This window comes from Cyprinodon tularosa, unplaced genomic scaffold (assembly GCF_016077235.1).
Source record: "Cyprinodon tularosa strain WSP-4 unplaced genomic scaffold, ASM1607723v1 ctg716, whole genome shotgun sequence".
Classification (NCBI taxonomy): domain Eukaryota; kingdom Metazoa; phylum Chordata; class Actinopteri; order Cyprinodontiformes; family Cyprinodontidae; genus Cyprinodon; species Cyprinodon tularosa.
In genome coordinates this window covers 248,595-266,264 of record NW_024039470.1, presented here as the reverse complement: position 1 = coordinate 266,264, position 17,670 = coordinate 248,595, and the positions used below count along the sequence as shown (strand labels likewise).

General features: G+C 41.0%; 1 protein-coding gene across 1 annotated transcript in view; it reads right to left on the bottom strand.

Moving 5' to 3' along the window:
• Positions 1 to 17,670, bottom strand: part of prkcz (protein kinase C, zeta) — a 226,405-nt gene that overhangs the window by 170,785 nt on the left and 37,950 nt on the right. The window contains exon 4 of the mRNA XM_038269023.1: positions 13,464 to 13,514. Within this exon, the coding sequence (XP_038124951.1) occupies positions 13,464 to 13,514 (51 nt within the window). The remainder of the gene's footprint in view (positions 1 to 13,463; positions 13,515 to 17,670) is intronic.

The following is a 17,670-nucleotide window of genomic DNA, read 5'->3' as shown; positions in this document are numbered from 1 at the left end:
ATGGGCCCTTAAAGTTGACCCATGGTAAAACCCATGTTAAAACCCGGGGGGAAAAGGGAGGATTCGTAAACCAAACATATACGACCTATTGGGTTTTTTTCTTATTTTAAAAAAATTTTTTTTAGAGCATTGGGGTTAATTTGTGCAAAGCACAATGCCTCAGGGGGAACCCAAGGGCCCAAAAGAGGACAAAATTTTTCCCAAAAAAAAACTACCCCCCTTCAACATATACATAGGGTTTTATAGAACCCAAAGGGGCCCCATGAAAGGAAAAAGTTCTGGTTTTTAAAAAGTTGACCTCGTTTTTTAAAAAGGGGTAAACTTTTTTCCCCACAAAACTCCAGATGCACTAAACAGTCCCCAAAAGCATTTTTGCAAAGAAAAAAAATTCCCCCTTTTGGGGTTCCCAGAAAAAAAATTTTTAGTGATAATGGCACACATTTTGTAAAATCGATAAAAAAACCAAAATAACAAACCTTTCACATAATTTGAAAAACCCAAATGTCTATCATCCACAAAGCGCAGGCCCCTTTTGGAAAGAAAAGAACGGGTTCGTTTTAAAAAAAAAGACTTAGGAAAAAGTATGGAAGAAACGGGAAAAAATCATGGACACAATGTTTGGATTTATTAAACAAAACATAAAAAATTTAAAAATTTCACCCGGGGTTTACCCCTTTTTTTAAACAAATTTTGGGAGACCATAAAAGACTTCCCCCATTTTAATAATAGCTGGGAAACAGATTTATGAAAGTACTCTACAGACTACATGAAAAATGCTGGAGGAAAAAAAAGCAACGGGGAACCAAACTGACAGTGTCCCAACCCCCCCTTGTCTCCCCAAGAAAACCCAATTAGTTGAACCCGGTATTGGGCCCCCATAAAGAGCCCAAAAAGGGAAATTGGGGAACCCCCTAATGGGAAGGGCCCTATCAGGGTTTTTTTGACCACTCCAACTGCATTTAAAAAAAATCTGAAAGGAAAAAACAAGGGATCCATTGTCACACTGCCCAAAAAAGTGATAGATAAAACAATGAGTAATGTGTAAAATCACTTTCTTTAAATTTTTCTGTGGAACCTTACCGTACTTTCTTAGCACTCTTAAATAAAATTCCACTGTGGTAAAATGTTATAGAATTTTCCCATTTGGTCTCCCTTCACCAACCCCTTCCCGAGGAATCCATCACAAAGGGGTTTTTTTTTTTTAGCATACAACCCTCTCAAACTGGTGAAGGGTTTAACAACTCTGCCGAGAGGTCCCTAGGAAGTAGACCACTGTGTAAAAATTACCCAAAGGAAAAAATTTTTGAAGTTTAACCTAATGATGTTTCCCAAATTTTTATATTAGTTTGTTTTTTTGCTCTCACCCCAGGGCAAGGGTTCCCTTTTTGCCCCCATGAGCCCCGCATTTTTAAAAAAGGGAAAGTCACTTTTGCCCATAAACCCCTAAATAGAGTAATCATGTAGGACTATTTCCCCTTTTTAAACAACTCCAAAGATTTTAAAATGACCCGGGGGAAATTTGGGGAGGGGTTTTATTTCTACCTATATCCCCTGTAGTTCAAAGAACTCAAAAAGTTTTTTTAAACGTTTTCCCGAACCACTGGAACCCGTGGAAAAAAATCCCAAGGGTGACATTTTGCTAAGAAATGGATTAGTAGAAAATTTAGGGTTCACCTGTTTTCCATGCCTCCCCAAATTTTCACTATGAAAAATAAAAATCCCAGCCAAAACCCCCTTTAGAAGGAAGGCTGTTTTTTTTCCCCATTTATATGTGCACGGGCTAGTGAAACCATCCGTTTGGACATTTTATCGTGCCTTTTTGGGGAAATGTTACAAAAAGAAGAAAATGAATCCCAAAGGGTTTCTTCTTCTGCCCCAAGGGAAAAAGATAAAAATTCCCAAAAAATTAATTTACCCCGCTAAAAAAAGGAAGAAAAAAATTTTTTAAGTCACCCTGGAATCCCCTGGGCAAACAAAAATTTCGGCTTTTAAAAAGGGAGAAAACAAACAGCTTAAAAAAAAGTTTTCCCAACCCGATTTCTTGTGTTAAAAGGGGACCAACCGCTGTTACGTGGGGGTTCCTTTCCACCCCTAACTCCTCAAATTTTTCCCCAAAAATAATAAACCCCCCGAAAAAAATTTTACAGTTTTCCAACTGATAATTGCACCTATTGGGATAAGATCTATCCCCTGAAACCCCAGATGAGAAGAAAAAAACCCAAACTTTTTTAAGAAAAATGGCTGTGGGAAATTTCACCTTGGGAAAACAGGAAACCCGGGGTGGGGCCCAAAAAATTTGGGGACCCCTAAAAAGAAAAACAAAGTGCAAACATTTACTGGTGTCCCCCTTTTTTAAACCCTCAAAACCCGCCTTTACATCGGGGGTGTGGAGTGACGAATTGTTTTACAACCCTTCCCCTGCCAAAAACCACTTGGGTTGTGGCTTTCAGTCCCCCCTTGATTTTAAACCGTTTCTTTTTTACTTTCCCCTCACAAATTGGGTGAATTGTTAACGGGCTTAAACATTTTTTTTAAACCCCATTTAAAGGCATACTAAAGAAGGAAAGGGGATCTGAAAATGCGTGGGGTCCAGATGGGCCCTATTATATTGACAGTATTTGGGGACCCAAGGTTTTTTCCAGAAAGAGTATAAACTAGTGAATCAAGTTTCCTTTCAGGATTTTTTAAAACTTTCTTATGCTTTGGGGGGTACAAATAAAAAATTTTTTAACAGGGATCAACTACATCCATTATAAACGCCAGAGGCTGGAAATAAAAAAGAACAAGGGTTTTTCCGCCGTCCATGAACAATTTTTCCCGCTACCTTTCTGATGGCTTTCCAGAACCGTATTGCTGTTGACATGTTGTTAGCTGAAAAAGGTGGTGTGTGCTCTATTTTTGGAGATCAGTGTTGCACCTTTATTCCCAACAACACTGCTGCAGATGGCAGCCTCACAAAGGCCCTTGAAGGCCTTCGCTCTCTTAACAGCAAAATGAAAGACCATTCTGGAGTTGACACAAAAATGTGGGATGGATCTGGAGACATTTTTGGTAAATACAAACAACTGGTACTTTCTATTTTGATGTCTGTAGCTATATTTGCCGCCATCCTGACCTTATGTGGATGTTGTTGTATTCCATGTATTAGAGCGCTGCTAAATAGACTAATTACCACTGCAATACAACCCATGAAAACAGAAATGTATGCCCTTATGTCCACTGAGGAACACCTATCGGATGATGAAGACAGCGAAGAGGATGAATTCTCTTTACACTTTCCTGACTTTTATCCTAATCCCAACGACAATAACCCACCAGTTTAAAGTACCTCTGAGTGTACCCTTTACAGCTAAAAAAAGAAAAAAGAATGATTTCTTAGTTGAAAATCTGAAAAGAAGTAACTATTGAATGATAAAAATAAATAGCTTAAAGTGAATAAACAGGAGGGAAATGTTGGGTTAATTAATTGTACATAAGTTATTCTACTTTAATCATATTATACTTACACATTTTGTTATCTCTATCTTACTCATATTACAAAGAGTGTTAAAACATTTAGTTTTGTTTGCTGTGTCATTAATGTTTTTTAAGTCTGTGCAGGAGGGATGTTGACTGCGACTGCTGTTAACAGATGTCGTTAAGGGTGTGGAGGAGAATGGAGAACTGTGCAACTAGATAAGGAGAGGGGTTCTCCTTATCCTCTGATGTTGTATGATGTTGTACGAAAATTCTGGTTTCAACTGGGTTCTGTTCCCTCCCCCTTTAGCGGTTGAAACCACATTGTAATCAGGGCGTTTCTTCAATAAAGGGCTTGGAGAGCAGATACTGCTTCAGAGTGGGTTTGAAGTTGTAACTGAATGCAGTTTCTGATCCCCTCTCCTTGCAAGTAAAATATACTAAATTCTCTGTGTCATTCTTTGTATAGGTTGCTGAATAAGGTGTTTGGTGTTTAAACCTAACAGGGCCAATCCTCCAGTCATGCAAGAATTTCTTGGATCGGGCCGAGTTTCACCCTCATGGTGCGTCCTGCATACACGGGGTAATGAGGGGATTAGCCTCTCATGGCCACCTCCTTATCAGGAATCATACGGTTGTGAGAAAATCAAACTAGCTTGAAACTCAATCGTCCCTCGTGAGCGAATCCTTTGTCGTTGGTGAGCGAATCCTGCTGTTGAAGCAGAGCTATGAGCCAATTTTTGTGAACCTCGCGCACTGCATGTGCAAACGAGGGAAATGTTCTACGTTTGGCCTCCAAACTGAGTCTGATCAGCGCCATTCAGATAAATAATCCTAGTGTTTTCAATGATTTTAGTAGTATATAACAGGTTCTGTGGAGTAGCGACACCGATCCCCAGGTACCAGGAACCGGCGTGGTATCGGTTCTAATGTGAAAGGTAAACATGCCTGGTTCAATCCCCCAAATAGCCCATAGAACAGTCCAGGCCAGGTGTTTGCAATGTGTGGCTCCAGAGCCACATATGGCCATTTGGACCCTCTCCAGTGGCTCTTAATAATGGCTAAAATGTATATAAAGAGCTAAATAATTTACTATAATATCTACCGGTATTAATAGCTTTAGCGTTTTTTTATAAGATGGAAAAGAATGAGATTAAAAGAACCAGAAATATGTTTTAGAAGACATTTTTCTATGAATTAGCTTGAAAATTATACGTTTTAACATTAAAAATACACTCACCGGCCACTTTATAAGGTACACCTGTCCAACTGTTCGTTAACACTTAATTTCTAAGCAGCCAATCACATGGCGGCAACTCAGTGCATTTAGGCATGTAGACATGGTCAAGACAATCTCCTGCAGTTCAAAGCGAGCATCAGTATGGGGAAGAAAGGTGATTTGAGTGACTTTGAACGTGGCATGATTGTTGGTGCCAGAAGGGCTGGTCTGAGTATTTCAGAAACTGCTGATCTACTGGGATTTTCACGCACAACCATCTCTAGGGTTTACAGAGAATGGTCCGAAAAAGAAAAAACATCCAGTGAGCGGCAGTTCTGTGGGCGGAAATGCCTTGTTGATGCCAGAGGTCAGAGGAGAATGGCCAGACTGGTTTGAGCTGATAGAAAGGCAACAGTGACTCCAAAAACCACCCGTTACAACCAAGGTGGGCAGAAGAGCATCTCTGAACGCACAGTACGTCGAACTTTGAGGCAGATGGGCTACAGCAGCAGAAGACCACACTGGGTGCCACTCCTTTCAGCTAAGAACAGGAAACTGAGGCTACAATTTGCACAAGCTCATCTAAATTGGATAATAGAAGATTGGAAAAACGTTGCCTGGTCTGATGAGTCTCGATTTCTGCTGCGACATTCGGATGGTAGGGTCAGAATTTGGCGTCTACAACATGAAAGCATGGATCCATCCTGCCTTGTATCAACGGTTCAGGCTGGTGGTGGTGGTGTCATGGTGTGGGGAATATTTTCTTGGCACTCTTTGGGCCCCTTGGTACCAATTGAGCATTGTTGCAACGCCACAGCCTACCTGAGTATTGTTGCTGACCATGTCCATCCCTTTATGACCACAATGTACCCAACTTCTGATGGCTACTTTCAGCAGGATAATGCGCCATGTCATAAAGCTGGAATCATCTCAGACTGGTTTCTTGAACATGACAATGAGTTCACTGTACTCAAATGGCCTCCACAGTCAGATCTCAATCCAATAGAGCATCTTTGGGATGTGGTGGAACGGGAGATTCGCATCATGGATGTGCAGCCGACAAATCTGCGGCAACTGTGTGATGTCTTAATGTCAATATGGACCAAACTTCCAGCACCTTGTTGAATCTATGCCACGAAGAATTGAGGCAGTTCTGAAGGCAAAAGGGGGTCCAACCCGTTACTAGCATGGGGTACCTAATAAAGTGGCCGGTGAGTGTATATGAATTGATTGTTTGAGATGGCTAACTAATTTCTTATACAAGATAAAAAAAAAAAAGATTTTCTAGAAAAAATCATGTTATATTTTGCGGCTCTAAACAACTTTTATTTGGTCATACTCTGGGCAAAACGGCTCTTTGGATATGAAAGGTTGCAGACCCCTGGTCCAGGCTGTAGATCTGCATACATCAGACTGTTGTTAGAATAAAACAGTCTAATTAGGGCTCATAAGATCAGGGAGGATCTGTTAAAACATTCACCGGTTCGATCAAATTATAAATTAAACCATTAGGTCTAATTATGGAGCTAAAGTTTATTAGCAGTAAATATTGGAACCAATACGGTCTGATCTCCTCCTGATGGATCAGATAAAGCTGGATGTACTGCCACACAGTGAAACAAAAACTATATAGAAACTATTGATTTCTATAGACTCTAGTTGTGTGTAATCTGTAAATGTTTTCTATAGAACCCATCCAGCCTTATCTATACTGTATAGTTCTGCACGGGATCTTATTAAAGCAATCTGGGCTCATTAAGCTGACCTAACAGCAGGACGCTCTTCTGTATTGAAGTGTGTTTTGTTCATTTGTTTCTATCCTGTAATAGTGAACTGTTGTGCTTCTGCTCCAGGTTTTGCCCTCTGCCCTCATGTTTTATCACAGAACCAAAAGTAAAACTAGGATTTTCTGGATTACTTGAGATTTGATAGACGACCCAAGAGCACCATGAAGAGTTTTACTGTCAGACAGAAGCCCGGCCACAAAGGAAGGGATCCTCCTAATTGTTTCCAGACAAGTTTGGACATTTCTGAACGTCAGAGACAAAGCAACATCTTCTTTACCATCTGATGCATGAAACTAAGGAGGCAGATTGAAGGTCGATCATCCCTCTGACCCATATTTAGCCCTAACTGTCCTCCTTTGGCAGAACAACCTTCTAAGACAGCATGCAGACGGTTTGTCCTTCCATGATCCGAGCTCTGAGGACAGCTAGAGGCACGATGCTGTAATGATGCATCACAGCCATCCTGTCAGGTGGATGTTCTGGTTTTAGCACGGAAGTAAAGCTGGAATCAGAACCCACAGCAACATGGAGGCAAATTCTGCACACCAACACCCTCAGCCTCCGACAAACAGCCAACCTTCAGGTCCAGCACAGAGGAGAGGACGCCCCGCAGGCGGCGGGCTAGCCGCTAGCTGAGCGAGCAGACATGGATCCCACACATGATGGAGGAAAACACATCCCTGCCTCCGACACAACACGGACACTTCAGGCAGGAACGCGTCCTTTGTCTCAGGGATGATGAGGAAGACAAGGATGAAAGCACGGATGGATGGATAAGATATCAGATAGATAGCTCACCGGGTCGCCTTCTTCCTTTCTCTCCTCCTCTATCTGCACATTATCCAGGCTGAGTGTGTGTGTGTGTGTGTGGATGTGTGGCGAGCCGGTGAGGAAACACACCGCTACATCCCCTCCTCTGCCTCCCTCTGATGATCCCTCCCTCTCACTCTCTCCTCCCTGCCATTTATTTCATTATTTCCTCTCTCTCTCTCTCTCTCTCTCTCTCTCTCGTCCCCCCCCCCACTTTGCTTTCCTCCTCCTCTCCGTTCTTCCCTTCAGAATCAGAAGATGCCATCAGTGATGATCCATTTGCTTTTAAAAGAACATATATGTAACGTTTCCAAAATAAATAATGACATAAACAGAGTCCTTGTGTTGTTGATCAATATGTGCATCATATAATCCCCCCCCCCCCCAGCGACACTGTGTCCTTCTGTTTCTCACTTATTGCAGCAGGGATGCAGGCTCCTCCCCAGAGAGACAGCGGTGCCAGCTGATGGGATGAGAGGGGGATTCTGGGAAAAAAGAGTTGGCGGTGTGTGTGTGTGTGTGGGGGGGGGGGGGGGGGGGGGGGGGGTTTGTTCAGTGCTAGGCAGGGCAGGCGCTGCCCCTGAACACATCAGCCAGGATTTAAACATCCCCGCCTCCTCCCTTCAGCCTCCAAACACAGAGGGAGGTCTGTTTACCCCCCACTCCCACTCCCACTCATGTCAGTCAGTTTGGCTCCATAAGCTTATAATAAACTGCTTTCAGGAGGGTTTCCTGCTGTCAATATGTTTCCACATTCAATTATAATCATAGATAACAATAAAAAAATACCATCTGTTAAATATTTGTTTAGTTCAGAGAAGATGTTCAGATAAATGAAGCGGTTTGTTTGGATGGGGAATTAAATGTTAAGATAAGTGCTGCTAAATAACCCACTGAATATAATTGATAAAGGTTTATGAAATAGTTTAGTCTGGAAGACCGGAAGTACATATTTGGAATGGTAACCTACTGCAACATAGAGTTAGAGACCTAGATGTTGTGGATTTGATCAGAATATGGCTGTGTCCAAACGTCCGCCCTAACCTCTAGATCCCTCCATCACTACACAGACTTTTAGGGCGTGGTATTTTCACTAAAGTCCTGTATCGATTCGATTTTGATTCATAAAGTTCTAAATCGATTCATTTCGATTCGATCTGTTTTTACAATAATGAAAGTAGTTCAACTGTGTTTCAAAATACTTTTCCCCTGTGACATTAAACACAAAGTGCAAACTTGTAAATCAGAAAGTTTAGACATGAAATGTGAACAAAACTGTCTCTAAAGTAGGGCTGGGTAAAAAAATCGATTTAATCGATTTCGAATGGATTGCTTTACATTTTTGCAAAATCGATGTCTAGGGAATGAGATCGATTAGTTTTATAGTGACGTTAACATTCAAATGAGCAGGAAAGATGCTCTCAAGATGACTTCAGGCTTGACAGCTGCTAATATAGCCAATAGGTTGACTGAAGACATTAACAAATGGGGGCTGACCAGCAACAACCTGTAGTTACAGACAACACTGCACATATGGTAATTGTGCAGCCAAGATAGTGCAGCTCATGAATTTCTGCTGTGATCCCGCTGTGTCACGTCTGCTTGCTTGAGTGAGGCTTCACTTTTTCACTTTTCGCAAACAAGTTTGCACTTTTAAGACAGTTTTGTTCACATCTCATGTTTAAACTGTCCGATTTACAAGTTTGCAATTTGTGTTTAATGTGATATGAAAAAATAAAATACATGAGTATTTTCTGACACACAGTTGAACCACTTTCAGTATTGTAAAAACAGATCGAATCGAATTAATCGATTTAGAACTGTATGAATCAAAATGGAATTAATTCAGGACTTTGGCGAAAATACCCAGCCCTACTCAAAAGTGCAAACTTGTTTGCAAAAAGTGAGAAAGTTAGGCCTCACTCGAGCAAGTAGACGTGACACAGCAGACGTTTATTAGCTGCATTATCTCCACAGCACAAACCATAGGTGCAGCGTTGTCTGTAACAACTACAGGGTGTTTTCTGGTCAGCCCCCATTTGTTAATGTCTTCAGTGAACCTATTGGCTTTATTTGCAGCTGTCTGGCTTGAAGTCATCTTGAGTGCAACTTTCCTGCTTATTTGAATGTGAACCTCAGGTGCATCATTATATTATTATAAAATGAATCGGATCTCATTCCCTAGACATCGATTTTGCAAAAAATGTAAAGGAATCGATTCAAAATCGATTAAATTGATTTTTTTACCCAGCCCTACAGACTATATAGTGAACTTTATAGTGAACCCAGTTAACTGATCGTTCGGACAGTTGATCACTACTTTTCGTTCCCCGTTGGTCACGTAACTCCGCCTCCCTGCACGGTGACGGCACCATCTTTGTTATTTGCAGTGGGCTGCTGTGACAACATATCCCATGATGCTTTGCGAGGGGAGCTCTTGCAAAGCATATTGGGATATATCTGCTCATCTAGTGAACATAGGTCACTAATCTCCAAAGTACATTGTGGGAAATTTCGAGTTGACTACTTTTTCATCCACTAGACATTCAGACTCATTTTAAATGGGACAATCACTATATAGTGGCTGATGATCAGACACAGCCCAGCTTTTAATTTGTTTTTGTCGTTCAAAGACTTGAGACTTGGACTAGACCCTTAGTGATTTAGTGACCTTGGGAACAGTGAGTTGGTTCAATTCATGTCTGTCTGATCGGTTCAGAATCCTCCTTCTCTCCTTCCTCATCATTTAGGTTTATTAGAAAATTTTTATTCCTTATTTCGTCCCTTTAATTCCCTCTAATACTTCTCATGTCTGCAGCCGTTCCTGATTGCTACTGAATGATCTTTAAACTCCTCACCTGTTCCAGATTCCTTCTCTTTGTTTGTATCTTAGAGGCCATTTTAAAACTATTGTTTCTGTTTTGAATTGTTTCAATGATCTTATTCTGATGTTCCTCCTCTCCTGTCCTGAAGGTATCGGGGTCTGAGGCAGGGTCTTTACCTGATGATTAATCTTTCGCACCATTTACACTTTTCTTATTAAACGGTGCCGAAATCAGTCCGAGTATGATAACCGAGATAACCGTTGAGTGTAAATGGCACGCACAACCAAAACCGCTACAATGCTAAACTGTAGTTTTAGCTGAGTGTCTGAAACGTCATGATTATGGAGTCCGACTGTAAGGAGATGACGCCGTCTGCTCATGCGCTCTTTGTTATCCGAGAACCGAGCCAGAACTACAGTGTGCCGAGCCCTACTGATGAACTAGTACCAGGTTAGCGCGGTTCGGTTGTGTCTGGCACGGTCCAGTTCAGTAGTGTGTGCCATTTACACTCAACAGTTATCTCTGTTACTGCGCTCAAAATGATCTTGGCACGGTTTCAAAAAGGGTAGAGTAAACGGGGCTAATGACGTATAAATATAGCCGTTTATGGACATGTGGGATCATCACCACCTCACCCACCTGAATCTGCCACCTTCTGATAAAGTCTCCTTTTATAATCATTGCTTTAAGGACTAAACAAAGGAATATCTACTGCTCATATCTGACTCTTTCCATCAGTTTTTGGTGTTCTTGGGGCGTTTTTATGGGAATAAACGCCATTATGTTTAATTTATAACATTAAAGCTCAAACTCATGGAAAATTATCAGGTTTGATGTTCCTTCAGTTTAAATTAAAGTCACATTAATTCCATCTAGGTTCATTTTCAGCTTCTTTTTGTGGATCTATAACATTTGCGTGAATTGTCTTATAGTTAAATACAACATACATTTCTATATATTTGTATATGGTTTTGTGTGATTTGGCCCCACCTGTGTGAACGTAGACTTTAGACTAAAAGAGCTGTTCTTAGTGTTAAAAACTACATTTCTATTAATTCTAAAGAAATCAGTGTAAAAAACCAAAAGCCTGATAAGGGAGAAAAGTTTCAGGTAATGAACTCTAAAACTTTCCAAACACAATTTAAAGTAGCATAAACCTACAAACAGAAGTTGCTCAAGAAATTCCCAGCAACATTTTAACCCAACAGTTTGAAACAGTTTAACAATAGCCTGTTGAACCTTGATATCAGAAACGTTGTCTTCATTCATCCTCTCCTCCCACATCTATCCTCCCCAACTGATAAAAAATGAAGGGAAACATACGGAGTAAAACTCAGAAATAACAGCAGGGAGCCACAAACATTCTGATGAGATATAAAATGAAACCTCTACATACCAAACAGATGAGACATTAATCTCTTTACAAAGTACCCCCCCCCCCCCCCCCCCCCCCCCCCCCCCCCCCCCCTCCCCAACAACAGCAGAGGACCTGCTGCCGCAGCAAATAGACAGTAGGGAGTGAAAAACAGGGAGGAAAACAGCAACAGCTGAACTGACTTCATTGTTTCAGTATGTTTGAACTTTTCTGCATTATCTTGTTTCTTGATCCAGCCAGGGGCGGATTTACCACTAGGCCAAACTAGGCAGTTGCCTAGGGCCCCAAGTTCCTGGGGGCCCCATAAAACTCCTATTACATGTATAGTTAATACAGCTATTTGTGCACATTCATTATGTTTTCAATAAAATGCCATCAGAACGCTGATAATATTAAGTGTGTCTCAGCCCCCCTTTCAGTGTCCGCCATATTGGATCAGTCCATTTGCTGCACATGTTCAGAAAGGTCCAATCAGACAGCAGCAAACCATCCAAAAACAAACCATGCAAAGAGCAGTGTTGCCAACTTAGCGCTTTTGTCACTATATATCGTGACTTTTCAGACCCCTCTAGCACTTTTCTTACAAAAAAGCTCCTAGCGCCAAATCTAGCAACTTTTTTCTGCTACTGGATACTATGGGAACAACATATAAAAGCAGCGAACTCTGCTCTCCAGAGCAAGCGGATTGGTAACCCCGCCTCCTGCTCTCCTCTATCTTGTCTGATGTCATGGTTCATGCTGTTATTATTTTAATACAATCAGGGATTGTTGAGATCCAGAGGTGTATCAACAGATTACATTAGGAAAAGATGGGAGGATGAGTTGAATACTGAAATATCACAAGAACAATGGGACAATATGTGTGAATCTGCTGCTTCAACCTTCTCCTCAAACTATTGGCGTGAGTTCAGTTGAAAAAACCTGTTGCGTTTTTTTAGGACACCGAAGCAGCGGTTTCATGGAAACCCAAATGCTTCTAAATGCTGGAGAGGATGCGGGGACAAAAAGGCAAATCACTGATATTTTCTGGTCCTGCATAAAAATCAAGTCTTATTGGAAAGACGTTTCGGAGAAGGTTGAAACAATTTTGGATCTTAAACTCCAACAACCTACCATGTTCTCATTGCTCGGAGCCGTTCCCACAAAATGGAAAAGTTAACATTTATGCTGAGACTGCAATCGGATCTTTATAAAAAAAAGATGGAGCAAATGGACTAGATTTCTAAAAAACAATAACTGAATCAGGTCACTTGTACTGTCACTTCAAAAGCTGCTCAAAAATCCAAAGATTGAAATGTAAATTTGATGCTGTTTTCATCCTGTATCTTTTCATCTTTGTCAGAATGTAAGTAATTCTTCTTGTCCACAGTGGTTTCCGTTCTGTGTTCTGTATGTGATTGATAAATGAAACACATTCAATAAACATAAAGTATAAAAAAAAAAAATGTGTTTTCTTCAAAAACTTAAATTGCCTAATATTAGATATTATGTATTTTTCTCTGATTGTGTTTTATAATTAATGGTGTTCGCTGAGAAAACTCAGTGTGTGTATTTTCTTAGTTTTTTTTATTATTGTCTGTGGTCTTTATGTTCAAGTCTTAAGAACTTTTTCTATTTTAACAAACTTGAGAAAACTAAAAAGAATATTTGTTTAATTCCATTTAGAGTAAGGCAGCAACATAAACATGGATAAAGTTCAGCGCTGTGAATAATTTCAGATCCAATGTTCTCCTTTCTAGACTTTCCTGCACAGCTCCAGTTGATGAAGCTTTAAATTGTGAGCCAGAACATATTTCAGCAGGAATGATGATTATATATGTGACTGAAGCTAAGTGAGGTGATCATTTTGTATTATAGTGTTTTTACAGTAATAATAAAAAAATAATTTCTCCAATAAACCCAAACTGCCGAATCTTTGGTTTAGGAAGTGAACAGAAATCCAACATAAGCCGAAGCACATGGAAGATGAGGTGTCTGAGAGGATCTCTTACTGTCTTCTCCTGGGCAGGGCATGCCTGGCCGCTCCGGGATGCTGGGGAAAACTGGAACAGACAAAAAGAGGGAAACATTAAAAAATATGTAGGTATTTTTCTTGTGCTCAAGTTACAAAAATCAGGGTATCAACAGTAAGAACAGTGGAAAATCTAAACAACTGTAATTATTTAAAACCATTACTCATTTGTTGGTACCTTTTAGTTTCAAACAATATTTCCCTTTTTCTGAGAAATATCTGATTTATAACCAATCTATCGATCTAATATATTCCTGTATGTCTTAATAAAGGCCACAGGGAGTGAGGGACACCCAGGTCCACTGTGCCAGGCCCAGTGGAGGTACTTAGGCAATTATACTCATTTCCTGTAGTGAAAGCAAATAGACCTACTATAACGTTTAAGATGCATTAAAAAAAAAGTCTTAACAGAAAAAATGGTTAGCATCCTGGCATAACTCTGTGGCTCTAATAAAACAGAAATCCCACATAAAAGGAAAGTTGCCTTTTTGTCCTCGGTGTTTAACCCGTCCATCATGGAGGACTGTGATGTCACACTGAGTGGGGTTAAGGCTCTTACTCAGGGACCCCCCAGCTACAGTCAGTTAACCTTTGTGGACTCTTCATGACACTAAGGTTGCCCCCCCATAGCAACACAGAGGACGTGCAGTTTAGTAAAGACAGAAGAAACTCTGGAGCAAACAATGTTCACTAAACTAACTTTACCCAGTAAAGGCAGGTATGCACTGTACAACTGTTTGCCCTTTTCGGGCAGATTTTCTGGTCGTGGGAGAATTTTTCGATTGGGCCAACTTTCAGCCTGATCATGCATCCTGCATTGTGTAGTGTACAGGGGAGAAAGGGGGGTGATCAGCCTCTCGCGACCACCTCCCGATCAGGAATCATAAGGTTAGGAGAAAATCAAAAAATTTTAAATTCATTCAGCCCTCGTGAGGCGTTTGTGGGCAAATCCTTCTGTTGAAGCAGAGCTACGTGCCGATTTACCAGGACCTCAAGCACTGCTGCAAACAAAGGAGTTCTTCTTCTTCCAGATTGCGTCTGACCAGCACCATCTCTCGGAGCTGAGTCCGACGTGGTTTTTCTACGTATAGTGTGAGCAAAAGATTGCATCAGAGCGTCAGGCCGTACAGTGGCAGAACTTTCACCGTGAGCTGTGAACTTTTAAAACCTGTGGATTCGTTGTACAGTTTGAGCTGTAGCTGCGTGCAACGATTGAAAATATCCCACGGTGTATACCTGGTTTAAAGCTACTCTAATTACAAAATCAGCTGACAGACAGAACGTACTACGGCCACCATCATTTAAAGGTTTGCTTGTATAAAGACATAAACTTGATAGTGAGTGCAAAGATGATCTACTAACCAGCCAATGCAAGAATTGTGTCAGTGACATGAGCAAAACGGCAGATCTAGTCCTATTAGCATGTTTGTCTTTACAAATAAACACAACATATGCTGAACATAAGAACATACAAAACACTGGGTGGAGAATATAGAAAATAACGACCAAATAACGATGGTCATTGTGGTGAGAAGGAGGCGTGGCCTCAATGACAGTAGTTTCTTTGTGCTTGCTTCATCTTAGGATTGAACCATGTTATTTATCAACGAATGGTAATATTCTGAAAGATTTCTAGCAGAAATGCATTTTCTTGCATATGCGTGGATCACTCCGTCATACTATCCTAGTTAGAAGCATCTACAAGATGGATGTTCTGGTGAATGTCCTGTCATTTTGGACCGATCTAAAGCTCTCGAAAATCATGAACACAACAAGTACCTTGTTCTTAACGAGTTGGTGCCCGCCTTAGACAAAAAGTATTCCCAAACCTAGCCTTGCGCTTTTTCTCACAAATATCGCTATGTAAGCTGCTTTGTTTTTTCAAAAGTAGAGCCATACTCTCAAGCACTTTCTATTGGCCAAGCTGGCTTCAATGATTGCAGCATCGGATTTTGACTTCATCCCGATCTATGTTCACATCCAGCCTGAAAGTTCGCCAGTTCCCCTGTTCCCTCTTTCAAAATGATGCATTTAGGTATCAATTTGCATGAATAGGTACTTGGTGGTGCTGGCGGAATTTGGTCTGTACAGTAGTAGCCATTCAAAATTTCCCGAATTCCTTAATAGATCCTTGGCTGGCCCTTGGCTGGTCCCCTACAATTCCTTTTTAAACATTAACCTTTGTACTAAATATTATTTCTGTCATGATTTGTGGATATTAACATCTAAAGCGAAGCGCCATCTCCTGGTCAGACCCTGTAATTCAGTAGGGTAAAGAAATATGCTAGAGGGGGTCAATCCAGTGGCTGGAAGTTGGAGAGAAGTGGGCTGCCATTCTGCTGGCATTTGACTGGGAAGGGCCATTTTGAATAGCTGCTACTGTACCTATTAAAGTACAGTACTTTATGTGGTGTCTACAGATGAGGGGGTCTAACTGTCATCTGTAGAGTAAAAAGGGGCAGGAGAGCAAACTGAAGAGGCCTGTTTTTTGGCAATAATCATGGTAGGTGGGAGACTATGACAATACATCGTTAAATTCCAGTTTTTTATTGTGTTGTAGTTTGGTTGCAGCTTAGTCACATAATTTATTGTCTAAAGGGTTTTAATTTGAAGGTCAAAGTACTGTGTTGATAAATTCTGGTGCATGTTTGTTCTGTAGAGCTTGCTGCTTGATACAAAAAGCAGTAATTCTATATAACACGGGGAGTGTTGTGCCAGTGTCCAACACTCCATGTATTGTTGTGTAAAACCACACCTCTTCATAGAGAATAATTGAAAGACGCCCGAAGGTGTTTGATTATTATTGGGGGTGTTTACTGGGTGGTTTGAGAGCAGCCAAGGTGCAGACTGAAACTGTTGCTATGAGGTCCTGAGCAACAACCTTAAACCCAAAATGCTCAATGTATGCTAACAGCTAGGCAGCACAATGCTCACTTAACATGGAGGACAAACCTCCTTTATTGAGCGACCAGAAAAACTTCTTTCCAATCAATTCCTGATCATTGGGTCAGGCCTGACTTTTTATTCATAAAGATTTCTTATAACAAAGGAGTTTAAAGAAAGGACTCTATTATCTTCAAGCTTTTCCAAAGGGAAAGATCATCCTGTTGTATTGTTTTAAGTCACTGTGGGCGCCATAGAGAGAACTTCTCTACCTTTGCTCAGCGTCTGACCTGATACCCCCTCCAGCTCCTATCAGTGGGATGCACCAGCATAACCAACTCACCACCAGGTGGTGATGGCCGGACACCTTCAACCCTCTCTTTGACCAAGTGCCCAAGATTTGCAGCCAAAGGTCACCAGATTTGACCTCTGACCTAGGACGCTCAAGTGCACAGAAGGACATCGTTATGCTTGAACATTATGATGGAAAACCTTCAGGTCAGAGAAACAGAGTGCCGTTTGATAAAACAAACTGCCATAAGAACAAAATGTTTCCTCAGACCGTCTCTCTGATAAACTCAGCTTTTCTAGAAAAAATATCTATTTGAACAAAAAAAATGAAAATAAAAAAAGTGTTGAACTGAACAAACCCCTAGATGTTCATAACGCTGCTTATCCTCATCCGATTCCTTCCTTACATATTAGCTGATCTCGATACGATGCGAGTATTCCTTGTTTAGGAACCAAACCTGGCTAATAAAGTTAAGTTTATGCTTTTTTTATTGTCATATTTGAAGAATCCTCCTTTACTAAATCATCTCCACTGGTTCCAGATCAGTCCCCAGGACACCAGCAGCCACATTTTACATCAAACACTAAAGCAGTGAAGTTATGTTGCCAAGAACGTTCTGCTCAGTCCCTTCTTATAGGCGGCTTCACATTTCTAACCCCACATGTTGCCAGACTGAAAAAGACGGATTCATATATTTAGACATGTTTGTATTTTAATCTAAAATCGTTGCTCCCGTTTTGTTTTTGTGCACAGTTGTTTCTACACCATGCCAAGCCCTCAAACTGCTCCCTGTTCTCAGCTCTGCCATCAGATTCTTCAGAGTATTTGTGCTGAAAGTCTGAGGAATACAGAGCAGTAAGGAGCAGTGAGAGTCCCCCCCCCCCCCCCCCCCCCTGTGGTGCTGACTGCCCCATCGAGGACTTGGCTCTTTAGTCTTACTAACAGTGGTATGTTTGTCAGTGCTGTTAGTCTGTCAAGGCAGCAGCAATAAGCAAACTGCAGGGGGTCCTGA